The sequence below is a fragment of the Buteo buteo genome, chromosome 19 (genome assembly GCF_964188355.1).
Source record: "Buteo buteo chromosome 19, bButBut1.hap1.1, whole genome shotgun sequence".
Lineage (NCBI taxonomy): Eukaryota > Metazoa > Chordata > Aves > Accipitriformes > Accipitridae > Buteo > Buteo buteo.
This window is the reverse complement of record NC_134189.1, coordinates 6,468,035-6,495,745: the sequence shown is the minus strand read 5'-3', so window position 1 is coordinate 6,495,745 and position 27,711 is coordinate 6,468,035. Positions and strand designations below refer to the sequence as shown.

At 43.4% G+C, this 27,711-nt stretch overlaps 1 protein-coding gene across 1 annotated transcript in view; it reads left to right on the top strand.

The window, feature by feature from the left end:
• STAB2 (stabilin 2) overlaps window positions 1-27,711 on the top strand; it is an 87,710-nt gene that overhangs the window by 13,591 nt on the left and 46,408 nt on the right. The window contains exons 7-27 of the mRNA XM_075051679.1: window positions 151-276; window positions 2,209-2,405; window positions 3,399-3,532; window positions 8,431-8,564; window positions 10,367-10,449; window positions 11,106-11,255; window positions 12,549-12,692; window positions 13,000-13,062; window positions 13,155-13,274; window positions 13,920-13,973; window positions 15,192-15,272; window positions 16,251-16,403; window positions 19,813-19,875; window positions 20,702-20,785; window positions 22,048-22,134; window positions 22,648-22,759; window positions 24,025-24,205; window positions 25,236-25,329; window positions 25,547-25,705; window positions 26,093-26,188; window positions 26,954-27,049. Of these exons, the coding sequence (XP_074907780.1) occupies window positions 151-276; window positions 2,209-2,405; window positions 3,399-3,532; window positions 8,431-8,564; window positions 10,367-10,449; window positions 11,106-11,255; window positions 12,549-12,692; window positions 13,000-13,062; window positions 13,155-13,274; window positions 13,920-13,973; window positions 15,192-15,272; window positions 16,251-16,403; window positions 19,813-19,875; window positions 20,702-20,785; window positions 22,048-22,134; window positions 22,648-22,759; window positions 24,025-24,205; window positions 25,236-25,329; window positions 25,547-25,705; window positions 26,093-26,188; window positions 26,954-27,049 (2,411 nt within the window). The remainder of the gene's footprint in view (window positions 1-150; window positions 277-2,208; window positions 2,406-3,398; window positions 3,533-8,430; window positions 8,565-10,366; window positions 10,450-11,105; window positions 11,256-12,548; window positions 12,693-12,999; window positions 13,063-13,154; window positions 13,275-13,919; window positions 13,974-15,191; window positions 15,273-16,250; window positions 16,404-19,812; window positions 19,876-20,701; window positions 20,786-22,047; window positions 22,135-22,647; window positions 22,760-24,024; window positions 24,206-25,235; window positions 25,330-25,546; window positions 25,706-26,092; window positions 26,189-26,953; window positions 27,050-27,711) is intronic.

The following is a 27,711-nucleotide window of genomic DNA, read 5'->3' as shown; positions in this document are numbered from 1 at the left end:
CATCACCACTTCAACCGCCACAAAAATGATGACAGCAGTGGGATCGATGGTCCCTAGATCGGGTGTACTTTGAACTAGCATACCACAGAACGCAACGCCTCCCGGCAGAGCGTGCTGACTCAGCTTAACCTGTCGCACTCTGTCCCTCAGCAATAGCGGAATGCGAGGCCTTGCGGTGCCCTGAAAACTCCAGATGCACCCCGTCAGGTGAGGATGGAAGACAACTGCAATGCACGTGCCTGCCCAACTACCACGGGGATGGTACACAATGTGAACGTGAGTAATTTTCATGCCCACCGAGTTGTTTGTATACAACATAATTGGTATTATAGTTCAGATATTGAATGCCCTTTTGAACCACATCTCACCATCTAATTGTTCTTGGGTTCATATCACAAAGCAGTCTTACGTGTACCAACTAGATTCCTTCAGGATGAAACTAAACCCTAAAATGTGCTTCAGAAGCACATGATTCCAATTGCTAACAAGCTTCAGTCCATGCAACCAGACTAAAGCTAGTAAACCCCCTTGAAATACACAGTGTGGATATTGGGTCATCAGTACTTGCAAATCCATTGCCATCACATCCCTCTACTTGCTAAAGTTCAACCTTATAGTTTGTTTCCATAAAAATAAACAACAGCAACCAAGAGCTTATATTTATTGAATATCCATCATGTGGTGGCTCAGCTTCATCACTAACCATAAACTCTACAGGCAAGTAAACCTCATTTTAGCTTTCCTATTTTTTACGAAACAAAGCTAAGAGTATCTCAGCTAGAGGTAAAAGTCTACCTTAAAGTTGTCTTTATAGACTCCTCAACTTGCCATTGAATAGTCTGATTTTATTATAAGAGTTCAGATTTTCTTTCCTCTACTTACATTATGTCTTACAGCACCAGCTATTTAGGAAATGTCAGCTTGGATCAGGCCACAAGTACAATACTTCTTATGCTGTCTGGCAACATTTACCTTGAGTCCTCTTGGTCCTAACTATGGTGTCACCCTCTCTGAATAGGCTTGAACACCATCCAAGAGCAAGACATCTGAAAGTCCCTCCTCAGGGAATGTGATGTTCTTCTAGCAGGCAGCATAGGCAAGTGAGAGACAAAGAAATTGCAGCAACCAGCAAAGAAGGATGCTAGTATCCCTACATCTCTCGGGTTTTGTATTGATGCAGTCTGCGTGGATGTTGCTCCTCTGTCCCAAGGCCTTTAGCTACCAGGGTCATCTGTGGCTTAAGCCAGTGTCTTTTACATTTGACTGGCTGGGAAGCAGAGGACAAGCAACTCCAGCACAGCCAAGTACCTAAGTGAGGACGGCAGTGGCTGCCCCAGGTGCTGCTTGGAGTCGGCATTGCTTGTGGTCAATTTGAGCGCGTGAATACGTGTGTACACGCGTGATTTCACACCAGAACAGAAGAGAAGATTTGAAAGAGTGATCTGAGCATTGCCAACTCTTTCAGTCCCAGCTGAGAGGGAAGAAAGGGAGGAGGAAAGGGGAAGAAAATTAGCAACACCACCTTTTAGGTGAGTCCAGGGCCTGCCACCTTCCAGGTACAATGTGTGCTTGACCGTATCCTAAACTGGACGCAAAGCTGTGAGCAGGTGTTCTCCAAGCACTGCTGGACTATGAACAAGGACAAACAATGCCATTGCCTTGAAAAAAAGGGCTCATGGAAATAACTAGTGAGCTTCCAGTCCAGTCTTGAAACTAAAGCAGTGTGGAAGACTCAACTAAAGCACTTGCTGGCCAGTTTTCCGTATAGCTGAACAGATGACATTATATTGTTTAATTACCGGAAAGAAAACAGTGAAGGCCTATTGTATTGAGAAATATTTTCCAACTGATCTAACACGCTTAAAGCTTGTACAGACCTCATATCACCTACCTGACCTTCTCGGGTTAAAATCCACCAGAGAACAGGGAAACAGTTGTGATATTTTAATGAGCACGTTACATGTTTTAATCTGTTTATAACTCAATTTGCCAAGTTAAGTGATTATTTCTGGTCAAAAGCAAACAGTTGGTTGCTACGTTAGTATAAACACATTCCTCCCTTCTCTCTTCATGCTGCCACAATACCTTTTTATGAGAAGTTTAGTCCACCCGGGCTTTGTTTGGCATGGAGGTGCTCTGGCATATCCTCGTCTTCAATTTCAGAACTGTGGGCAGTAATTCATTTACTTCACTTCTTTTTTTCACAAGCTATCAACCCATGCTCCAAAAAGGTCTGCGATCCTAACGCTGACTGCATTTACCTTGGACCAAATCAGCACAAATGTACCTGTCGAGAAGGTTACCGAGGGGACGGTCAAGTCTGCTTACCCATAGACCCTTGCCAAGCAATATATGGGAATTGCCCTGCCCAGTCTACCGTTTGCATATACGACGGTCCAGGAAAGGTTAGTGTTGAACAGGTGTCCCAGACATTTCTTATGTCAACTGCCTAGGAAGGTATAACGCTTTCTTCACTGAAAAGAAGCCATGAGAGTACAGGAACAGATCTCAGGGAAGCCAAGCTCTACTCCTAGCTTTGGCATAAGCCCTGCCAGTGACCAGGCATGAGTCCCTTTACCTCCCTCTCTATGCATCTATATGGTGCTTTCCCCTCTGAAAATGGGAATGGCAATAGTGTGCTTTTTCCTAGAATATTTTGGCTCAGATTTGCCTCCCCGAAATGAAGGCACTGAAATGAAGCTTCTCCCACCTAAATTTTCTCTTTCTGACCACAGGGGGTTTGTAAGACCAGTAGGCTTCTTACACAGATACCACAGATAAATACCTACAGTGAATGTATTTAGGAAAGAATTAATTTGGGTCTCTGAGGACTACCAATAAATGTCACCATATAGAGGCTGCATATTATTCACACTGTCGGGAACTGGCTCAGGTTTCCATGCATAAAACTCCTGCCACCGAGAACGCAAGACTTCAGAAGACCATGCCTGTTTTGCCTGGATACCCTGAAAAGCCAAAAAGGGAGTCAGTCATCCAGGGTCATCCTGCAGTTCATGTTCATATATGTGCTGCTACGCCTCGCTTGTTAATAATATGTGTTGGCACTCGTTTTGGGAGGCAGAGGGTTGTGGAAACAGAGGTAAAAAATTTGACCTACCCACACTGATTTTAAATGTTCTCTGGTTACAGAAGTGAATCTAAAGGGTTTTAGCTGAAGGAAATTTATCTGAGAGTCAGTAGTTTTCTGGATCAGATAAAACATAGAAGGGAGTTGTATAAATATGGATAAGTTTTATACTTGCACCTGAACTCACCAGGTGATTAACTAAGGCTTTGGAAGCTTACTGTCTTTAGACCCTAGTTCCAGAAAATATGCTAAAATCCACAATTTGTGCATGTCTAATTTTTCTTTCCCCTCTCCCACCCTTCTGATTTAGTCCCACTGTGAATGCAAGGAGCATTACACAAACTTCGTACCTGGGAAAGGATGCAGCATGACGGACATCTGTGAAACAAACAACACGTGCCATAAAAAAGCTAAATGTTCAATGGTTGCACCAGGACAGATTACGTGAGTCTTTTTGCTTATTAAAGCTTTCGCCCAGTTTCTCCCTCCTCCCCCTAGTAAACAGGCCGCTAAAACAAATCCAGTGGATAAACACCTCCTGAAGTTATCATTAATGGTTTCCTTACCAAGGGCAAATTACAAGATTTAATGGGGTTAGGGTCAACCAATTAGCATAGTGTTTGACTTCATCAGTCCAATTGCTAATACTTACTAAGTTTTATTTTTATAGCACTCAGAGGTCATTTCTACACTAGTAAATAAAAAGGACCAAGACCTTTTCTGTTCCTCAGGGCAAGCAGCATGGTCTGGCTCACAGCTAAAGTCTCTTCTTCTTCCAAAACAGAGTAACTGCTTCTTGGCAGAGGTCCCTGGCACACGCTAACCCTTCAACTGTGCCTGGGCACTGCCGGGGAAAACGCGACTTGGTGTGGGCCAGAAACACGCCAGGCAGCATGCTAAAAATTAATCGGCATTAATTGTCATGGGACAGCGCTGGAGCCCTGGCTCTTTTTACTATACTAGTACGAGGGAATCTGACCCCCGTGCTTTGAAAGCAACACCAACCTCGGCAGATTGCTCAAAGCCTTGAGACAAGCACGTGGGAAACTACAAAACCTCTGGCAGAGTTTGTTTTCCTGTACAGAAATCTGCTACACAGATGTTAGGAGGAAGGTCAGTTTTAACACTAAACTTAACAAAGCTACCTTAAACCAAACAATTTGGATCACGTGTTTCTATAGCCCAGTGATGGCTAGTACCAGGTTTAAAGAGGTGTCCCCGAAATGTCAGTTTTCAGGAGCTGAGAGTTTAGATATGAAAGACAAGACAGGCCATTAGTTATAAGTTGGGGACAAGTTATTTATCATACAGATCTATATAGACAGAAAGCATTCACTCAGGAGAGTATTCTTATTGCCAGTTCTTGCTTCATCATGCAGTTTTCTCTTACAGTGTAATGTCAACATCACTTTTGTGTAAGCTATTGTGCATTTCAAACAAGTTTATCTAGAATATCCCCTAGTTCATTTCTAGAGCATACTATACTACTCAAACTGCACTTAGTATGTACTTGTACTATACTTAGTACAGTATACTACTATACTGCACAACATGAGTTGAAAATTAAAGTAAAATTCCACATCACATAAATCAGGACCTTTCCTACTTCATTACTGTTTCACTGTTGCAACTCAATTTTCAACAGCTGAGGAAGTTTTGAGAATTTCAGAACAGGAAAATTAAAAATTTATGACTGGGGGGGAACGAGCAATCCAAATGCTTTGCACATCATTCAGTGACCTTTAATGGCAAAAACAAATACAGAAGAAAGGAGTGGGATTCAAATCAAACTAAATCTATTTGGCAAAAAATTGAAACTATACTGATTAGTTTCCAGGTAAGGAAAATCCATTTATGAAAAAATACTTTGCAGAGAAAAACATTGATTGGTAAACGTGGGCACAGTAAATTGTTTCTGCTAAGTGACAGACACTGTATCTTGGCTGCATCCCAGATTTTAAATGTATTTGGGAGGGCTTGATTTGGTGGGGTTTTTTTACTTCTTCTAAAACAAAAAGCTGTAACAGGGGCCACAAGCCTGCATTGCTTCCTTCCTTTTGTTTTTGGTTTTGTTTTTATTAAAGGCGCAGTTGTGCTGTTAGTTTCCCCCATACAGAGTCACTTCTACTTTCTCCAGAATCAAATGCTTTGTACAGGAATGAATCTTTTGTACAGACAAAGATGTAGAAAAGACAAACGTTTAGTTTGTGAAGATAACGACCTCCTGGAAAATCAAGATTGTCTCTGTTTTCTGTTCCCATATAGATCTTTCCTGAGTGATTGCTGACACTTTCTATGGTGTTGCTTCAGCACAGTAATTATGTTCAGCCTTGCCCAGAAGCTATGAAGCTCCAACTGGTGCAGAATTACACTGAATATTAGACCATAACCTCTTTGGTTTCTGAGCAGAACTAGCTTTCCCTCAGCTAAACTCAATTATTTTCTTTTTTAATCTCACTCTTATTTTTACTCCGACTGTGTCTTCAATGCAGGCATTAGTAGCTTCGTAAACCAAAACTCTATTATACAAGTTTCAGGCAAAATGGAGACAGAAAGCTGATCTCCCCTTTTCTACAGAGATACAGTGCTTTTCCCCCTCCTGGGTAAGCTGAAGTAGTAACAGGTCCCATCTTTTTCAGTCCTGCCTATACTGTCCATGCAGCATATCATGAAAACACCAAACAACTAAGTTTAAATAGTCCAGCGGGGTTTGTTGTAAAGCTGTTGCTCTTTAAAGGCACCCAGCCTGTACAGTACGCAGTGCATTCAAAGCAAAACCTATAAAGCCATATGCAATATGAGTTGCAAACCAGATCCTCCAGACAAAGCTAAGACAAAACTAATTTAGTCAGTCACCCAGCTGCTCCTTCCCGAGCCCGGCCACACGGAGTAAATTACTCCATCAGAAAGGGTGAGGGGACAAACAGGTTGAAGGGTACAATCCCATGCAAGAGGTGCTAATCTATAATTGCTAAATGCTTTCCTTTGACAGTCAGATTCAAACTGTGTTACTGGATACCCATTCATTTATAAGCAATATTGTCCTCAGAAAAGAAGTTTCAAACTACGTAGGTATTTCTGCAGTTCACTGTGCCCCTGGAAACAATAGCCAAAAAAAAAATCCTATGTTAACCACCAGCTGAGGTGGTTTATTTTGAAACCTTGATCTGATTTGTGCAATATTTCAAGGATAGTTTCTTTTTTCTACTAAACTATTCCTCAGCTCCTTTGAAGCCTCAGGTTTTTTCTTCTCTGCTCAGAAGTGAAGGGAGCTAGGTAGATCAATACAGCAATATTTACCCCATCAGATGAAAGGGGTCAGCTCCCAAGGAGGAGCTGCTCCTCTCTCCCAGCCCTAAACCCTTCATCCAGGCTCCACAGTCATACCCTCTGCCCAAGAGATCCCCTTAAAAAGAAGAAGGCTTACCACCAGAATCACATCCTAAAAATTTAAGATGCTTTTAGACTGCTATTTTTACCCAGGACTGGAAGGAGTCAAAGCTTGAGCCTCTTGGCCAAAATCCCAGCACCCTTCTGAGTCTATATGTAGTCTATATGAGTCTATACCCCTCAGACTGCAGGGACTGTGGGGATTTTCAAATATTGCTATCACCAGAGAAACAGCTATGGCAGAGACCGTACGTGGGGAACAGGAGATGATTTGGCATCAGGTTGATACTACTGTGGGGTGTGAGTGGCAGATGTGTGTTTGTAACAACCAGCACATGCAAACTGTTAGGTCATTAGTTATATAAAGAACGTCTTTTGCTTGCATAATGTTCCTTCTCTAATGATGCCTTTAGAAAAAATATCCAGAGAGATGAATCATTATGGATAGGGCTTCATACAAATACTGAACATGCTGCAGACTTAACTAGGAAAGGCACTATTAAAAGCCAATGTTTGGCAACACATATGATATAGTTGCTTAGCCTCCCAAACATAGTTAGGGTTTCTTTCTGTGCGTGCTACATGTTGACAAGCACCTGCTTTAATTTTAGCACTGAAAATGAGTAAATCACTGCACTGACACCACCAGCCAGTCTCCCAAGCACAGCCAAGCAGGGGCTGATTTTCTGAAGACTGCAACAGAAAGACCTGAGATTGACAAAACCAGCAGGCATCGATGGCCCCTCATGTTGAGGCAGCCTTGAAGAGTCCAGATGTTTTAGAAAGTACTAACCACCTCTCCCAGTGAACAGTCAGGCTGACACAAGGTCAAGGCACACACAAGTCCTAGTTGCTCTTCGAAACACACAACCATTTGTACCCATCAGCACCTAAGAGCAAGCATGTGTCAATCACACTGACAACCCACAATTTCTTCCCCACCTCTCTTGTGATGCTGAGGTCTTTCGTGACAATAAGATTCCATTTTCATGAGGTTCGTTCCCCCCCCTCATAGGACAGAAAATGTCAGAATGACACTTGCGCTGATTCTTCCATGAATTTCCTTTAGATTTTGCATTGGCTGCAATGCACTAATTCAAATGCAGCACATCCCAAGGCAGTGAGGACATTGAGCCCATCTCAAGGCATTGCCTGCCCCTTTCACAGGCACCACGACCTGAGTTTGTTTTGGACATAAGTAGGACTGGGTCAACCGTACATCACTGACACCTCTTACAGGCTGGAGTCCCCAGGGGACAGCCAGGGTGTTGCAGATGAAATGCTATTTCCAGTACAGAGACAGCAACAGCATAAAGCATACATCTGAAAAAGCATGAGATTTCGTGCTTCAGAAAAAAAATAGTGTTAAGTACAAGCACTGTTGCCCAAAATGGTCGCGTTACTTAAAGGGTAGGGTAACAAACGACGACTTTGCTTTGTTGAAAGGACTGACGGCCCTGCCTGCCTTTTCCTACCAATCCCATACAACTATCACAACGATTGATGAGCTGCCATCACCCCTTTCATACATAACCACCATTAATCCCGCCAAGTCCCACGTAGTGAGTGGGGGCTTCACACAACCGCCTCCCCGCTGCAAGGGTGGTATCCCGCACATTGATGCCGTAGCCTCTCCTCGCCCACAGGCAGGCAGGTTCAGTGTCTTTCTGGGCTCCAGCAACCAAATATTTGGGGACCAGAGGCTGCATGGCAGCCAGGGGCATTGCATAGCCCCCGGCTGACAGAAGGACATCACGTCAGGCGAGCAGCCACCAGGCTGCCCTACACACCAACGTATTTCACAGCATACAGAAGCAAAGATTAAACTAAAATGCACGGGTGCCTCCTGAAAATCCCTTCAGAGGAGCAATAGGTAACACCTAGCGCAGAGCAAGAGCCTCGATGATGCCACGAGGCATCAGCGCGCAGCTAAAACGATGATCCCTTCCCAGGTGTACGTGCCAGGGGGGCTCCGTGGGGAACGGGTTTGTGTGCTACGGAAACATCGCGGAGCGCCTCCGAGACCTGAACGCAGAAGTGGGAGGACGGTGGCAAGGCAAGCTGACCTCCGCCTTATCGCTCGTGGGTAAGTGACCACACGCAAGCAGGGTCAGGTCCTGCTGGGCGGGTTGATCCTGCCCCGTCTTCCCCCAGCGCTCCCTGCCGCGGGAATGGGCCGCTAACAGCATGGCACAGCACACACGCTACCCACCGCAGACTGCCTCTAACCACCTAAAGGTGCCTTTGCTCAGCATGCCGTACAATCCGCAAGAATTTCCAAGCAGAAGCGCTAAACAGGTTCCTACAACCCCTCACACACCATTGGGTGTCACCAGTGGGGTTTGCCCCATAGTGGGATAAGTGGGATCATCCCACTTCTCCCTCCCTGCCCCCATGGATTTGGATAATTGAGATTTGATCTAGAATGATGCACAGAAGTCCACCAAAAACATCAGGATTCCCAGCTGGGTCTCTTTTCCCCAGTCCCCAGCCAGCAGCAGTGGCATTGCTTTCACCAGGAATGAGGAGAGAGGCAAGAGACTAATCCCATCCACAGCCTCCATCACCCTCAGGACCCCCCACCAGGGCACCTCAGCCGTAGTTGGGGTTCTCCACGTTTCTAAACTGTCTGCAGAGGTGAGCTGGAGCCCCTGGCAGGGCTCACAGCTTCCAGCCTTGCGTAGTTATTGCAGTCACCTTGTGAAGAGAATAGCACAACCATTTTCATCATCCTCTGTTACATGGCCACAAATTTGAGCTATAAACAAACACTACCAGAATCAAGCTGGATCTTTCAGTTAGATTTATAAATATGAAAAATTTCCTCCTGTTTAACATAATTTGTTCAGTCATTTTCACTGACCACAGCAATTAAAATAAAGATCCTGAATTCCTGACCAGAATGGAATAAGAATTCCTGACCAGAATGGAATAAGAATTCCTTATAGCCGGCCAAGGACAAAACCTGGCAGTGACCTTCATATTCAGCACTGAAGACTGAAATCCCCAGCACAGTCTGAAAAGCACTCAATGTGCTGAGCTCCGCCATTTGTTAATAACAATCCAGATTTTATGTTCTTTGGTTAAGTTTTGGACATAAACGTGCCATTCGATTTACTAGTTAGAAGCTACAAAGACACATTAACCACACAGGCTATCTTACAATACATTCAGTCCACGTTAATGTCTTCAAAAGCTAAGAACATACATCAGAATACTCCACATTGTTTTATAAGACAGCATATTAATTTTGAGATATATTCTCTGGTACAACATACGTATAATGACTGTAAAGATTTTTTCAGTTCTGATTTTAAACTTCTGGAAAAAGACCTGAATATAAGAAATATTTAATGCCTTCAGCTGCAGAATCAGTGGTCTCATCCTGCTGTCTTAGAAACAGAAATACCACCTGGGTAGCAAATGAACTTTAACTTTCAGTGCATCAGCTTTTATTACCAGCTATGTATTTGCTGATACTTGCACTACCAGCAGGTTATCAGCAGCATATCCCTCACCCCATGAAGACTGAATTGATTTAAAGCAGAGGGCTATCTTCCTGTAAAGACACATCTCCAAAGAAACGGTACTTTCATGTCCATCGCCCTGGTCTGCGTGCCATGGAATCCGGGGTGCCAGAAGCATTCTGAATGTTTTGCCTCATCCTGCGTCAAATATGCAGCAGCACCTGGATTTCACATCTCATCTCTGCCTCTCATCTTTCAACAACTTAGGGTTTAGAATCCTAAATTAACATTTAATAATCACAAAGAGTGTTCTTTCTTATTCTGCCTTTGCATACCTGGCACAGATCACACAGTCCCTTCCTCCAATGAGCTTTTCAATACACATTTAAACTTTTTTTTTTCCTCCCTCTCTCCTTATAAGAAAATGTCTATGAATGGCCACTGAGTACTCTGGGACCATTTACCGTGCTTGTACCAACAAACAAGGGGCTCAAAGGTACAAATGTAAGTAAACAACAGAGAGGGTTTTAAATTGGGGGGATTTAGCTCCTTTAGAAATCTCTGTGTTAAAAGTGTTTTGATACAACAGATTCAGAAGAACTTTTTGCTCTAGTACACTTCTGGATACATTTCAATCTAGGGGCCAGAGATTGTGTTCTTCCTACTTGAAAGAAAACCAAGACAATTTGATGAGTCAGGGTAGAAAGCAACCATGCTTCAAGTTTTGGATTATCTTACATGGCTATATTCGAGGTTGTTTCACTTGGTTGAGACAGGGTCTGAATTAAGATCTGAATTTTCAGCAGGGAAGCCTACAGGTTGCCTTTTATGTAAGGGTGATAAAAAAAAATAACGTTTTTAGTTTAAAAAAAAAAAAAAAAAAGTGACCTGATATGCAAGTGGTCAGCAGCCAGTACCTTCCCCTGAAGTCAGGGCAACTCTGGAGGCACTTACTGCTCATGCAAGGACATAAGGGTATTTTCTGACCTGAACTGAAACCAAAAGACACATCCATTTGGTTCAGACCCTATCACCTCACTTCAGGAAAAAATGTGTCATTTCAGAATGTAACAGCTGGAGGGAAAAAAAAGCATTCACCATGAGATTATTTTTAGATGAAGCCTGTATTGAAATAAATCTCTGTTCTTCTGCTCTTCTAGATAAAGGATCTTCTGAATAATAAACAGAAAGCACAGTACTTTGTGAAACTCCATGTAATTGCTGGTCAGTTGAATACCAGTAGCTTGAATAATACTAATGTAATATATACTTTGACCGGCAAATCAGGAGAGATATCAAAGGGAGAAAAGGTAAGTAACCCTCCAGCCTACTTCAGCAAGAATACTAACTCTCTGTTCACTCAACAAGCAGTATGAAAGGTCGTTCTGCAGCGAGACGCCAGGTTGCAGACAGCTGCTGGATTCTGAAAACCCACAGCTGTGGCCATGCATTACAAGGAGTTCAAGTGAAACTTGAAACCTCACCAGCATCAGAGTTCCCACTAAAATCAGTGAAAACAAAAATTACTTTTAGAGATGCATCACTGCTGCGCGACACAGCAGTCTAACACAGACCGCTCTAAAAATGTTTGCTAAAATTAAGTCATCTTAAATCTGCAGGCATGACCAAAAGAGCTGGGGGGGCATTAAGAGAGCCTAGCTGAAGGAAGAGAGGGCATGGGGAGGGCAAAGCCCAGAGCTTATACTGGAAACCTGTGTGTACTGCTCACACAGAGCAAACACCGACTGCACTGCAGATCCCACCTCCCCCTGAGCATCAGCATCCTTTGAATGATGCAGCAAATAATAGAATTCTTCAGCATAAATAAAATGCACATGGCAATTTATCATGGAAAATATGGAGTTCATCACTAGCCCAGCTTATTTGATGTCAGTAAACATCAGGGTAGTCTGATCCCACAGTTTAAAAAATTTGTTCTCTACAGCTGATATACTAGATTTTATAATCTAGAATTATTGTTCATTGTCCATTAAATGTCTTTTAATGACTTGGGCCTACGTGAAGGCTGAAATTCAAGTACTTCTCATGTTTTGCAGTAGATCAGTGACATCTGAGAAAAGAGATTTATTTTATTTCTTTAATGAGTACGCACTCCATTTGTAACAGGAAAATATCATTGCTGTCTGAAGCCTGTTAGTTTCCTGCAGGCTTCAGTACAGTGCAGAATCAGCAACATTTTTTTGTTTTAAGTATACATGTAATATAAGGAAATGGGTTGTAGTCCCTTACGATTACAGGAGTTGACCCTTTCAGTACAATCACATTTTAAATCGTTTCCTGGCAGACTTTTACTACTAGCAGTCATCAGAGCTCTTCTGGGTAAACTGCTCTCCCCATAGGGCCTGTCCCTGCTTCTCTTCTGAACTTTGCTGTCCTGGAACAAAATAACATGGTCTTGATCCAAAGTCAAAGGAATTTTTTCCATTTCCTTGATAAGCATTGGAAGCAACCTTTAGCCTCCCCAGATTTAAATGGCCCAGGTGTTGGCGATGGAAAGGCATGTTAGACTTTTTCAATAGGCATACTCACTCTGTTGTCTTCCCTAATAAAGAGCTGACTATCCGTTGCCTGGCTTCTTTCAGGATAATCAATTAAGAATTAGAATCCAAGGAGGAAGGAGTAAAGGAAAACTTTTGCAGGGAAATATTATTGCTTCCAATGGGATTTTGCACATTATTGACAAAGCCATGGACAATGTGGAGCCAACATTTGAAAGCAGCAAAGAGGTGAGCTGTAAGCTAATATGTGCAGTGTCAGACTTTCTTTTAAAATAGTTTTGCATTAATTGTTCTGTGACTACATACTATTTCAGGACAATGAGAAACTAACTATAAGCCAGTATAGCACCAGGAGAAGAGTACTACCATCTCAGCCATTTCCAGACACCACCAGCCACCCAAACAATAAGGAAACTCAAATGTATTCAATCTGTAATAACCGAGTCTCATACAGTAATTCAAAAAGTGTCTTATAAGAAATGGCATTTATCCCATGTTCCCAACTAAAATAAGTCTTACTTTCATCTTATTTCAGGAAACCATAATGTCAGTCCTTCAAGATAATGGAAGATACAGCCAATTTACATCTCTGATAGAGGTAAGAATCCAGAAAAGCAATTCCATAAAGCTATTTTCAGAAGTTCTTCAATATTAATATGTAATTTCACTTTTCTTTTTAAACCAAAACAGAAAACTGGCCTGGGAATGGATTTACAGCAGGACCATAGGTCTTACACAGTCTTTGTTCCAAGTAATGAGGCTTTGAGTAATATGAAAGCTGAGGCTCTGGATTACCTCCTTTCTGCAGAGGTACAGTCTTTCTATAACACAAATCTTTCTCAGATAGTAGATATATATGTAGATATATAGCAGATGCATACATACATTGTCCAGTGTTCACCTAAGCTAAGCTCCTATGATAAGGGTTAAGCCATCTCTAACAATTAAAGATCAAGATGACACCTAGAGAGGAACAGGATTTGGGGTCTTGTGTCATATAAAATGATGACAGTCCCCCACACCAGGCCACGCAGGTCCCTTGCTCTTGCCCGGACAGCACAGCCCAGACAGCCACATGGCAAAGCCCCAAACCCTCTCCTGGGAGATGTCACCCGTGGTGGGAACAGCCAAGGGGAGCAGATCCCAGAGTAGAGTGGCTGGGAGACACTGCTGGGGGTTCCCACGAGGTGGATATTGGTACCCCGTCCCCTGGCCGCCTCCTGCCTCTCCCAACACACACGCGAGCTGTGAAAGGCCCGTGTCGAAATAAAAGGTGATGTAGGGGTGAGGGCACGGAGTGACGGTGCACGTCACAAGCAGAGCATCACCACCAACCCAGAGGTTTCTGGTGCACCAGCCACTGATGCCGTTCTCATCCCCACGTCCTCTCAACAGGCCAGGTTGGGTTTGCGTGACTCATTTTGGGCTAAAACAGCCTCTTTTCTGCTTTGGCAGGGTTCGTGGAAGTTGCTGGAGCTGGTCCGACACCACATTGTCTCCAATACTGAGGTGAGCACGGTTGCTTTACTGACCCGGAGCGTAAGAACATTTTCAAACCCTTTGCCACTCTGAAGGCAGAGGTTTTCCAAGAACAACCTCCGCTCAGTGCTGCACAGCCAGGCTGCAAAGGACAGCTACGTCTCTGCCTTTACGAGTGGTAGCCACATAAAGGTCACTAACAGAGAACACAAGCCTTTCACCTCAGTGTCACTAATCAAAATAAAACCCTGCTAGAAGGCATGGGGTAGTCCTTGAATCACAGCAAATTAAAACTTTGTTGTGCCACACTAGTGTGTTACATGCAAGTAACTATTTCCACTTTAAAATATACCTTTCGGTGATGGGGGCTTAGCCCAAGTCAGAGGGGAAAAAAAAAAGAAAATATATATATATAGTCATCCTGAACCTGAGACCTGCTACCCTAGCCTGCTGTGGAGCAAGAACTACTGTCAGGGGGTACTGTCAGCTTGGCAGGGCTGCAGGAACGAGTAGGAGGAAAAGTACTTGTTGCCATTGAAACCAAGCTCTCTCTGAGCCTATTCTGCTAAGATTAGTCTTCTGTTTATCAGAGAGAGGTGGTTTTGTCATCTTCTAAGTAAACCCCCTGTTTTTCCCTCCTTTTTCTACTGGAAACAAAAGAAAACAACCCCGGCAACACCACCGGCAGCTAAGGCTAGAGGAGGCTGATGTCCATCCCCAGCCCAGCCCCTGCTGCGGGGATGGAAGGAAGGAAGGAAGGAAGGAAGGAAGGAAGGAAGGAAGGAAGGAAGGAGGGAAATGCTCATATCCTTAGGGAAAGGCCCTGCTCGCCGCGTCCGAGGCGGAGGTCGCTGCCAGCGCAGGATCAGATGGAGCAGAGCCATGAGATCCATGTGTCCCTTCACGGGGTATCAGCACCACCATTTCCACAATGGTCTAAGGATGGGAACAGGGCTATTTTTAGGGAGAGGTAATAACTTCACTTAGACTGGTTGCTGTAATTAGGAGAAAAATTAATATCCTTTGGGGCAACAAGTTCTTCACATGCAGCAACCAGCAAGCTCACTCAAAATTTAATCACTTTAACTTTGTTACACAAGCGGGTTAGTCAATGTGAGGCTGGCCACGTAGCTAATAGGGTGAATTTGCTCACCCTAAAGAGGAAGGTGGTCTTTCTTGTGAAATCCATCTGGCTTTGAAAAGCATAATGATATTACATTTCTTTCAATCAATTTATATTCATTTCAGCTAGAGATTGCCAGCCTTGCCTCAATAGAGCACATCAGAAGCACGGCGAAGCAGTTCATTTACTTTAACAGGACCAGCACTGTAAGTCAAAGGCAGCTTTCACATGTGAACAGCTCTCTCTGATCTAGGCAACTGTTTGCATGCAGGGGGAATAAAAAAAGGGAGGAGGGGGGATATTAGAAGAGGAATTTTGTGCTATAATGAGGCAGAAATTTTCAACTTGCCATTCCTACCTACTATTAGAAATTAGTATTATAAAGGATGCAGAGCAAATGACTGGTATGTACAGACAGCCTGCAGGTTCTTTTTTCTTATGAGTAGCCCCAGTCCAGGAATGATCCTCATTTATGCTCTGCCTAGTTTAAAAAAAAAATTCATTTAAAATACTTTAAATCATTCATTTACATATTTTGGTTATTTTGAACGCTTCTCAGTGCACAGATATTCTTTCATTCCTGTTAATGCTATAGCCTCTGATCCTGATGAACTTCATGAACACTATTTTTAAAGGAGTTAATTTGTCAGTACTTTTGCTAAGCCAAACTTATCTGATATGTTGAACTCTCTTCTGTTCTTTGCATATTTTAGCCAAATATGAACATTCTAGAAGAGAGATGACTCTGAAAATTCTTGTAAGGGCAGAGCAGTTGCATAAGTAAATGCAGAAAGAATACTTTTTCTTCCCCCTCCTGTGAATTTGGATAGATCACAGATTCTCTCTCACTTTTCCCTCCCCTTTGTCAGAGAGAGGACCAAAGCATGCTTATGTCCACTGAAATCAGTGCCTGGAGTCATCAGTAGTCTTCCCATTTTGGCCAGTCTTTTAGTCACCAGCTCCACAGGCTAACAGTGCAGATTAAGAGGAAAATTTTAGGTACCATGTTGTAGACCAATATCCAAGAAAATGCACAACATATGCATGCTTCTTGCATAAAACAAGCATAATAAAAAATAGATAGCAATTAAAAAGAAGTATGACTAGAAAGTCTTGAAATTAAATTATCAGCAGTTGAGAAGCTATGAAAATTTTATTATAAATAATAATTTATTGTTTCATAGGGACAAGTCTTGGTGAGTGGAGAAGAAACGGAAGAAACAGATATTGTTGCAAAAAATGGTCGCATTTATACTCTTGCGGGAGTCCTTATCCCACCCACAATTGTTCCAATTCTCCCACATCGGTGTGACGAGACAAGAAGCCAAGTTGCAATGGTAAGAGAATCACGACAAACCAATAGCTCTTAACTGCTCTATGTAATGCACTCCAGCTCCCTCTTTACTGCTTTCTCTGATATCGTCCATAAAAACAGGGGTATTTTTGGAAATTAATATATCAATGACATACAGCCACCTGGCCAGCAGTATTGGCCAGCAGTATTGTATTTGTATTACAAATACAAGTAATTTGCAAACAGGGAACTCGTATGAGCACATCCTATACCACTTTAAACACATCTAGTTCTTGTACTAGCCCTTTCAAATACATTGTCTCTCCAGTTAAACGTTTTCCTCCAGTTCCTGAATCCCACCTGTGCATACAAGTACATGGTAAGCAATGTCAAGTTCCCAGGGAAACTACTTCAGATCAGGATTTTCATTTCTACTAAATATGAAGGGAAAGGAACCAGTGAGTTAAAATGTTAACGTAATAATTAATTTTATATTAATATATTAGAAATATGTTATTTTCAGAAGCCACAATTTCCCCTAGCCCTGCTTTCTTCCAGTTTTCTTCCAATTAGGAATTACAGAATTGTTTCATATTTCGAAGGGTGGATTTCGACATACCTTGTTCAGTTTGGTAACACAGTACAGGCTTTTACGCTCTGTAACATTCAGAAACTACTTCTGGTAAGAAGACTGAGTATCAGACCGAGCTTTAGTTTGCAATATGTGTGGCTCCAATGAGCTGTTACTGGACCACATTCAAGCACGTATCTGGACCAGTAACAGTTCTGGTAGAGTAATGCAAAACATTTACTATCTTAATTTACAACAGTCCAGAACTACAGCCTTGAAAGAGGCTCCCAGCAGAGCTGGACAGCATCAAAATTTAATGACGAAAACACAAGAGCTGGCACTGAAGAACTATTGCTTCTGGCAGTAACTACAAAGTGCCGAATGTGCAATACAATCATAAACCAGGCAGAGCACCGAGCCGCAATCTCCAATACAAGAAGCGATCAACACTTTACAAATTCAAATTACACTCCAGTGATTTGAATTCCCTACCAGGAACGTACCTACAAACTATGTTTGACTTCAATCAATCCTAAAGCAACACAATGAAAAATTATTTAAAGACAAAACAAATAACATCCATCACAAAAATTATTCCCCAAACTGAAGTCAGGAACTTTTGTCAGCTTTGAAAGCTTCATGCATAGTTTGAAATATAGTTTAATATCCAAGGCTTTAAGCAGAGCCCTGCTACCGAGGAGAATACCAGAGGGAGCAGTGGCTTTGCTTTTCTTACCTGCCATCGTGCATCTTCACCACTCTTGGAAAACAAGAGCAATGCCACCTTGTAAATACTACTTGCGGTACCAGTGAAAAGTGACAAACCTTGTAGGAACTGGCAGTTGTACACATCTACAAAGTACTGTAAGTCCCTAAAGATTAAACCATTACGCTAACACGTACATAGCCATGTAACTGTACCTGAACGCTGGTAATAGCTGCAGGACTCAATATCTTGCTCCACCTCCTCCCAGAGGTCATCACTCCCACAGCAGACTTGGTGAAAGGGAATATACGTCTGTGCTTCAGACGCTTTGGTGAAAAGATACTGCCTTAATCTGCTGCTGAAAATGGGCAGATCGGACCAGCGTGGAAGTGCAGACACATTTCCCTGTCCCCCCACTGCCGTGCGGCAGAGGAGAGAGACGGGACTCCTGTCCTCGGGAAGAGGAGGGAGCAGGTCCACGTCAACGGCTGAGACCATCCCAGGTGGGGAAGGGAGCAAGTGGGTGACACTGAGCAGCAGGGAGAGCAACGCCAACAGCGGGAAACACATTCCACAGCCATCAGCCAGATTTTTACGTTCTAAAGGAGCAAAGAGGCACTTGCAGGGTTTTTCAGAAGCGCAAACAAAGCTAAGAGCCTAAGTCAACTTCAGCCATGACTACACAGCTTATCAAAGAGCTTTTATAATGCCCAAATGTATTTGTCAAAACATGTCTGACCCACAGACCTTTAAAACATAGTAGTGGCATTTGTACCTCAACTATGTGATGCCAAAATGTTTTTGAAAGTCTGGTCCTTCATTCCTTTAAGTGCTGTACAATATGAGGGACTACTAAATCCAAACCAGTACCCAATTCTTTCCCCACAGCTCCAGTGGGAAAAATGCCATAATTCAGATTCATGGTCACCTGTCCACTGATTATGAAACACAGTGAAGTAAAACATCAGATACCAGCTCTAGGAGTTATTCGAACTTGGTTGAAACACAAGACATCAGCAGTCACGAGCAACACAGCTTTAACAGATGGAACAACTCTCCTATGAGGACAGGCTGAGAGAGTTGGGGTTGTTCAGCCTGGAGAGGAGAAGGCTCCAGGGAGACCTTACGGCAGCCTTCTAGTACCTAAAGGGGGCTTATAAGAAAGATGGGGACAGACTTTTTAGTAAGGCCTGTTGCCCTTTTAGGTTTTAATCTAAGAGAGGGTAGATTTAGACTAGATATTTTACAATGAGGGGGGTGAAACACTGGAACAGGTTGCCCAGAGAAGCTGTAGATGCCCCATCCCTGGAAACATTCAAGGTCAGCCTGGACAGGGCTCTGAGCACCCTGATCTGGTTGAAGATGTCCCTGCCCGTGACAGGGGGGTTGGACTAGATGACCTTTAAAGGTCCCTTCCAACCCAAATTATTCTATGATTCTGTGACAGACTCCATATCCAGACACTGAAAGGCTCAACCTCCCCGAAGTTATTGCATGTTGAGTCTGTCAGAGGACTCACCTTTAAAACTGCCACTGGAGCTTATATCTCCTCAGTGCTGTAATTACCAGTCTCTGTCACCACCAGATGGTGATAAAGTAGCTAGTAGGGAAAGGCAACCAAAAGGTGAAGACATAAATATAGCCATATACTGCTGGATCATAGTGGAGTACAGGATCTACGACATGGAAACAAAGAATATTTTTCTCTTCACCGCCTATACACAAGACAAATTTCTGTTCACGCTGTCTATATACGAGATTCAACTAATTTGTGTTCTTCCCAGGAAGAAATAAAAAATTCTTATAGAAGATAAGTGTGCAGACTGCACAAGACGCTCGGACATTAGTTAATATGTTATACGTGGCTGAGCAAAGGATGCCAGTGCATTCGTGCCCATGCTTATCTTTTGTTTAGGAAGCTTCCAGTTCTTTAAAAGAAAGGAGTGGAGGAAGGACAAATGAAGATAAAAAGAGGAAGGTGGAAATGAACAGCCACTCAGCAAAAATCAGAGCCAGCAGATATAGCCCTAATGCAGCTGTTTGGTTCCAGATCGATGCTGTAACAGTCATGGAACAGATGTACTTAAAATTTACAGGGCATATCATCCATAAGTATGCATTTCAGTAGCTGGTATAATGCCTTTTCAAATGACTATCCTTATTGTTTCCATCTAGGGTGTCTGTACGAGTTGTTTATCACATGCATTGGCTCCCTGTCCGCCAGATTCAAAGTCCATAGTAAGTGACATTTCCTGACAGATTCTGCAGTTGTACAAAATGCATAGAGGGAAGGGGTCGCCATATGGTCCCCATATGTTTATTACTGCTCTCCCAATATAGTGAGCAAAAGAACCAGATACGAATACAGGAGACTGCGTAAAAATACAAATATAGGCAGTACTTTAGTCTCTTTTCGGAAATGATTGAGGCGTCAGGTAATATCAGCATTATTTTGTTTGCTGTTGCAAGGTCCCTCATAGACTTCATAGAAGCTCTGACTCTTTTCCCAGGTAAAGTAACATCTATTTCAGATAGGCTTTGGCAGAAGAGAGAAGTGAGGAATGAGAACTACTATGATTATGCTTTGAGAGTTAGTAAACAAAAAATAGAGAGGGATACATGTAAAATAGACCTCACCCCTGGTAAAAATTTCCTTTTGATTAAGCATCATCCCAGAAGTAACTATCTGCAGAAGCAGCTTCAGAAAGGATTGGGAATCTTCCACCTGCTTGGCATCCAAGAGATGTATGTGGAGAAACATGCAGCCAGATTTACAAAACTCATGTCTAGCCACTACAGGAATTTTATTCCCCATGTTATAAAAATTCACTGGTAGTTAGTCCTATATGCCATATTCAGCAATAACCTATATGCCATTATTCAGTAACAATGAAAAGAAAGTTTATGTTATGAAAAAATATGTAATTTAATAATTTTTTTAAATACAACACTATAGTAAGGTGTTTTCTGTTCTCCGGTTAAATTATATTGCAATATTAAGACTGTATCACAGAAGTGTATGTTGCCTAGAAATACTAATGCTTCCATTTTGTGCATGTTCCAGCCTTTCTCAAAACGGAGGTGCATTATTGAAGGCCCAACCTTTCAAAAAACTGGCTGTGCTAGATCCTGCAATATAACAGTAAAGGTACAGAATTACAGTTCCTTACGGTGAAATGTACATAAAGGTTTGCCAAAGTGTTGTCTTTTGCACTGTGAACTTTCCTTTTGAAGCTGAGAGACATTTGGAGATGTCCATGTAGTTTCCATACCCTTCTACAGGGGGTTGAGAGGAGCTACTGTAAACCTTGGCACAAAATACCAGGTCCATTTTTGCCAGTATCTTTCTACTACCCGAAATAACTCCTCTCCATGATGCACGCTCACACCAGCACCTCCAGTGAGGTTTTTTAGCTGCCATACATTATTGACAGCCTTCTCATACTCTGTAACTCAGGAGTTTCCACATAAGACTCCAAGCCCAAATGTTGTTGCCGCCCCATAGAGCTTCACCCACAAAGAACGGGACAGCTCGGTCCCCCCTGGTCCCAGCCCCTCCTGTCCCAGGACTTCACACAATATTGGGTAACAATAAATGGGAAACGCTCCCAAGAACCATGTTCCACTTGCTCTGCTTGGCAAGTCTAGTCCTCGCAGAAGTCATTAGTTCCTGAGAAGTACTTACACCTTTCTGGCTCCTGGGGCTCCTAAATAGGCTTCTGCATTTCACAACCACCATTAAGCAACTTAAAGAGAAGTCTACAAATCTGTAAGCTTTGGGAGCCTTTTTCTAATTCCTATTTCCCTGAATCACAGGTAAATGAGGGTTTTTTCTAATGCACTTTCTGTGCTCTTGATAAATAAATGGATCGAGCAGCCAGTTCATGAATAAAACAAAAGATGCAGCTGAGAAAAACATTTAGGGCTGTGTAGTGGCTAAATCCCACACTGGTGCAGAGGGGAAGGAGGAAGATCAAGGAGGCGCGTCTAGCTTTCACAGCGTCTCCCTGGGGTGAAACACATCTTCGAGTTCCTGATCTCAGATGCAAAGGAGTCTGCCGGTCTCTGAATTGCACCGCACTCCCCCTGGCAAACACGAGAGTGCACACAATACGAGCAGACACACATAGGCACATTCGTAACTGGTGACAGGACAAGGAATTCTAGCTCTGATGAGTCTGATAGGAGCAAGGGAAGGATCTGGCAGCCTGTGCATCCCCTCTCGGGGGGATGCACCTCCCGGTTTTAAGGTGGCCATTGCAGAGGTGGTTCTGGTTCAACACAAGCCTTTTAGGAGCCAGCTACTCTACAGGCTTCTGCCAGAGGGCCAAAACACGATGGAGAGTTGTCTTCTGTGCGCTGCCTCCCCACTAAAGCGCTGGAAAAGAGGATATTTGCTTTATTTCACAGGAACCAAAGTGTTGCAAAGGCTTCTTTGGCCCCGACTGCAGTCCGTGCCCGGGAGGTTTCTCCAAACCCTGCTCAGGAAACGGACGGGTAAGCAGAGCATCCAGCAACACCCCGCGCTCCCGTGGCAGCAGGGACAGGCTATGTCCCAAAAGCCCCTCAAACACTTCTGCACAACAGGAGGGTTAGGCTCCACAAGAGCTGCACCTGCCATTATGTCCAGTGAATTTCAGGTTCAGTTATACGGAGGAGGAAAAGTTAATCGGTCTCCTCTCAGATGTCCAAATTGCCAGTTTCTGTGGTTCCAACACACAGGCAAGGCTGGGGCTGGGTGACCCACTCTGATACTTTTACTTTGCACAGCACAGGATAATGACCCAGCTCACTATTTTCACTTTAAAATTGCAAAGGAAGGTAGAACACACAGCAGCAAAGTACATGCACAAGGAAAGCTTTTGCTTTGAAGCACCTTTTTCATCAAAGCTGAGGTTCTTCCTGGCAGTCACAGTCATAATATGGACAGGCATACAGTCTGTTCTCTGGGGGAAGGATAAAGGTTTATTTCAATTCATAAATAGAAATCACCTCTCTTCCATATCCCAGTGCATGGATGGCCTGGATGGAAATGGGACCTGTGTTTGTGCTGAGGCATTTCAAGGCTCACGCTGTCAGTTCTGCTCAGACCCTGGCAAATACGGACCTCAGTGTGACAAAGGTAAGTACAGCCGTACTTCTTCAGCGTAAGAGCACGGGCTGTTTCTTTTGGACCCTGGTAACATTATGGTAGGAGTTAACTGCTCACTATACAGTCTCTGTGACGATGAGCAAGATGTCTCTGGGGTACTTCCATTTCTTATTTCAAAGGGATACATCATAAGCCCAGAGTCAGTGAAAATCTGCCCACTGACTTAACTGGGCTTTCTGCAGGGGCCATAGCTTGCTTTATACTAACTCACCGTTCTTTTCATTTCTGTCTCCCTCACATAAGTAATTGAAGAGAAAATCTTTGCTATTCCATTCCCATCTGGTATTGCCCACAACAGATTCTGCCTGCAATGACAAACATATGTAACCTAAGAACAGCTAGATCTATAAACAGATTGTGTTTAGGACCACTTAATAACCGTCCTTACCAAATAATTTCTGATCTATTGAATAGCTTATAGTTCTAGCAGTCATATTCTATATACTGACAGATAGAATCCTGCTATGTCAAACCATCCTACATTTGAGAGTCTACAGAATATACAACATCAAATTATATTCTCCCATCTACAAAATCATTTTTAGTCTTTTTTGCTATGAAACAGCCCGTCATTCGTGAAGCACAGCTCAATTCAAGGTTCAGAAGTACATGGACAAAAACTGAGAGACAAATTCCATAAGAAAAGGTGGTATTGCCTAAGCTCCAGTCCCGCCAAAGCAGTACATGTTAGCTTAACTAGTCACCCCTGGCACTTCTTGGGATTCTAGAAGGTTCACCTACCATGTCCTTTGAGCACATTGCTGTGCCTCCCAGCAGCACTAATGAGCCCAGCCCCAGCAAAGTGCTGGTAGGTCTCTGCTGCTGCTTTCTGTACTAACCTAGCATTGTGCAATTTATAGGATTGTGGACTCAGTATTAAAAGGCTTTCCATATCACTGAAGGTATGCCAAGGTTGTGCAATAAAATAACTTTAGCCTTAATAGCCTACGACATAGTATTTTGCTCCTACTTCTCTGAAGTACTTTGAAATTCATTGATAGATAAGTGCACTATAAAGACACAATAGATTTTAATTAGTTACCCATAAAACACACCTGAAAAGACATGCATATGATAAATAAATAATAAGTCCCCCAACAAAGTGAGACTTTAAAAATAAATAAGTTTAGATTCTAGGAAAAAAAGGGGGGACCTGATTCATAAGAAAAGCTGTGTAAGGATAGACGCCTTTTACCACTATGGAATTGCACATTGTAATTTATCATCTCTGGTAGAGTGCCTCTGCATTTATGGGAAGTGTGACAACCGAATAGACAGCAATGGGATCTGTCTTCCCGGATCATGCAGAAGTGGATACACGGGGAAACTCTGCGATAAGCAGATTGTTCCCTGCAAGCCCTCCCTACTGTTCTGCCATGCACATGCAGACTGTCAGCTTAGCGACGGTGCAGTGAGGTAAGTCAGTAACTTGCATTAATTAATATTAACTATACTGCAGCTCTTTCCCATTTGCTTGATCAAAACAGCGCCTTGTAGCAGTACACAACAGTCAGCCACTAAAATACTGCTATGCAGCAAATAAGCATGAGCATGTACTGCATCAACCTTGAGTTGCAAGATAGTAATTAAGAGTTCTCAATACCCTATTCTGTACCTTATATTTAACACTGATAAGATAGATGCATACAGATCTGACCCTTGGTAGGAAGGCAGCCTTCCTACCAACAACTACAAAGGCTCTAAGGAACCTCTTATTTCTAACCATCCCCTTAGTGAATTAGGAGTTTGAGCCTTGCTGAAAAAACAATGACATTCTCAAGCAGTTTGAGGATAGATAGCTCACTCCGGTCAGCTCAGGCAAGATTTGCATGCCATCACATCGCAGAGTTCAGCGCAGGCTCTCCAGTCCCAACGTGAGTGGTCACAAAACTCCGTTACTGCTACAGCTGCCTTGCGCTTCCCTCACGCTCACCTTCACAGGCAGCAAGTTTGCCTCGTGCTGCAGTGTATTCGTATGAGTCACCACAGAAAGAAGAATGGGGGATGCTGCATAACATGAGCATTAAGAAATTCCCTCCAATGTAGGTTAATCTTGGTGGGGGACAACCCAGGGAAACAGGGGGGCTCATTGTCTTGCATGCCTTTCAGGGAGAGAGCTATCTTCTGTGTCACTGAAAGAAAAAGCAACCCCAGCTCATAATTAATTTAGAGCTATTACATCACCTTTGTAAAGATCACATCAGCACAGAATTAATTTCACTCCCCATCTCACACCCAGAGAATGGATCCCTGATTTGATTTAATTAACCCAGCCAATACTTTGGAAAAAAACCATAACGTATGCACTTAGGTTACTTGCACCGTGAATCCAAGGTTACCAGTTTTAATCTGCATATAAAGAGCATGTTACAGTGGAAAACAAATCGCTTCACTTTACACCTGACCTATCACTTCTAACGCCTCCCTCCTCCTCTTGTCTCTACAGCTGTGTTTGCAAACCTGGCTACGAGGGAGATGGCGTGAGCTGCAGCAAAGTTGATCCTTGTGCTGCTTTAAACCCAGGTGGCTGCAACATCAACGTAAGTATGTGCTTTTCCCACAGAGCCTGACATCATAGAAAAGTAAGCAGTGAGGAAGGTTTGGCCAGAAACTTTTGCAGGATGAAGAGTCACAATTTTCACTGCGGTTTCAAGCTCTTTCCCCAGATAGCAGCATCACTATTGCTTAGACAAGCCTCACACCTAAAGCCAGATGCCACCTAAGTGTCCTGAACAGATGCCTCTGCATCCCCTCCAGGCCGAGTGCATTCGGATGGGCCCAGGAGAACACACGTGCGTTTGCCAGGCAGGATGGACAGGCGATGGGAGGGACTGCTCAGCCATCAACAACTGCCTGCTGCCCACCGCCGCAGGGTGCCACGAAAACGCCACCTGCATATACGTTGGGCCAGGTCAGGTACGTCCTCTCACATTCACGGCCGCCTTCGGCACTAGTCCTCACCCATTTTGCTCTGCTGGTGCTTCCTACCCTGTTTTCTTCCCCAAATTCTCCTCTCCCTCCCAGCCACAAGGTTATTTCCACTCAGTGCTCTCTACCCAAAGCGGTCTCCTTTGCTTCCCATCCCAGTGCTCCCTCCCTCCTACGTGGTGGTGTTCTGGCAGCAAATACTTCTTAGTAAGTACATTAGTAGATGTTAGGTATAAAGGTCTTCTGGAGATATTAATCAGTGTCATTCCACTGAAGTAAATGGAGCTATGCAGAAACACAGACTAATTCACCACGTCTAGAATATGCACACTTTTAATCATTTTAATGAATTGTCGTGTTTTATTGAAACGACAGAATGACTGCAAGTGTAAGGATGGATTTCGGGGGAATGGAATTGAATGCACACCCATAAACTCATGCCTGGAACAAAATGGAAAATGCCATCATCTGGTGAGTAATTAATCATTCCCTGAACAAAGTGTTCAGATACATATCACAACTCGCCTCCTGCGCACACCATAGAATTTCCTTGCCATTTCAAGCCTGCAATTGCTGTTTGAGTTGGAACAAAGCTTTCCAAGCAGCGCTACAAGCACCAAAAATGCTATGTGAAGCATGTCAGTATGGTACGTGCGCTAAGGACAGACTGCAAAGGGCTGCTCCCCATTCTGCCTGCACAGAAGGACTATCTCAAGCCTGAATAAATACATGCTGCTTCTCTACCAGCAATTACAATTTGGATGCACTAGCTTATTGGGATGTTTACCCAAGTCACACATCTCCACGCAGGTATCTATCAGCTTTATCAGTAGCTGCATGTGTTCAGCAGACCTGCAGGCTCTGTAGCGCCTGCAAGAGCCGCACCAGCCTCAGGCAGGACACGAGGACAGAGCTAAAGCAAAGAGCATCGGGGAGCAGGGGATGGATCTGCCATAGTCGGGTGAAGGAACAGGGCCCAGTTTATGTAGGGAAGAAGTACCAGAGGGTGGAGCAAGGGTTTAGATTCCTATAGACATAGTGCATGGTGGGCAGGTCAGGGTGTTAGTGCCCTCAGCTAGTGGAGTTTGTCCTACGGGAGAGTGAGGACATCCATGGAAGATGGTAAGAAGATCCTTTGTTAAGTTTATGTTTGTATGTGAATGGGTTTCAGTAAGGGGTTTTACAGGCCATTCTTGCTCTTGAGTATTTGACAAATTTTCTCTTTCCGGTTCAAAGGCAACTTGTCAGTTTGAGTCTTCTCACGGCTGGGAGTGTGTGTGCCCAAAGGGCTATGAAGGAGACGGTAGAATATGCTATGGAAATGCTGCAGATGTAAGTAAGACGGTCACCTCCTCTGAGCACAGGACCTACTGCACAGTTCTCACACTGGATCTTAACCAGAGAGATAGCAAAGCCATTATAAACAGTTAGAAAAAGATGATGCTCACCAGCGCTATCTGCAAACAGTGCTCCAACTGGAGACACTTGCCTGATACAGAAGTGAACTGTTGTGTTTAAAAACATAGCTTGGAAAGGGGCCTAAGGGATCCGAGCATATTTCTTTCTTAAGACAAATTGAAAAAAGCCAGCCCCAGAGGCCTAACCTGCAGAAGCGCTAAGCACTCACCTCCCAGCTGGGAAGAGCGAGCACCCAGCTCTTCTGAAGTTCTGCCTTGAGGTCTGTCTCAGTGGAAACCATCAATGTATCATGTTAAAACGAACCATGCTGACCAGCAGGCAAATAAAACCAAAACAACTAAATTGGTGAAATAAATATGCATTTAACAGGATAGGAAAAATGAAAGTGTCAGCTGTCCCAGCCATTGGCAATAATCTTACACGGCTCTTAGCACTATCTGCCATCCCTGCTCATATCCCCATCTATCTCCATTCTAAGTACTGTGGCAGAATAAAGGTTCTCCACTTGCAGCGTGATGTGTAAGACGCTGTACAAATACCAACCAAAACAACATACCTTCTTTCAATTGATTTTG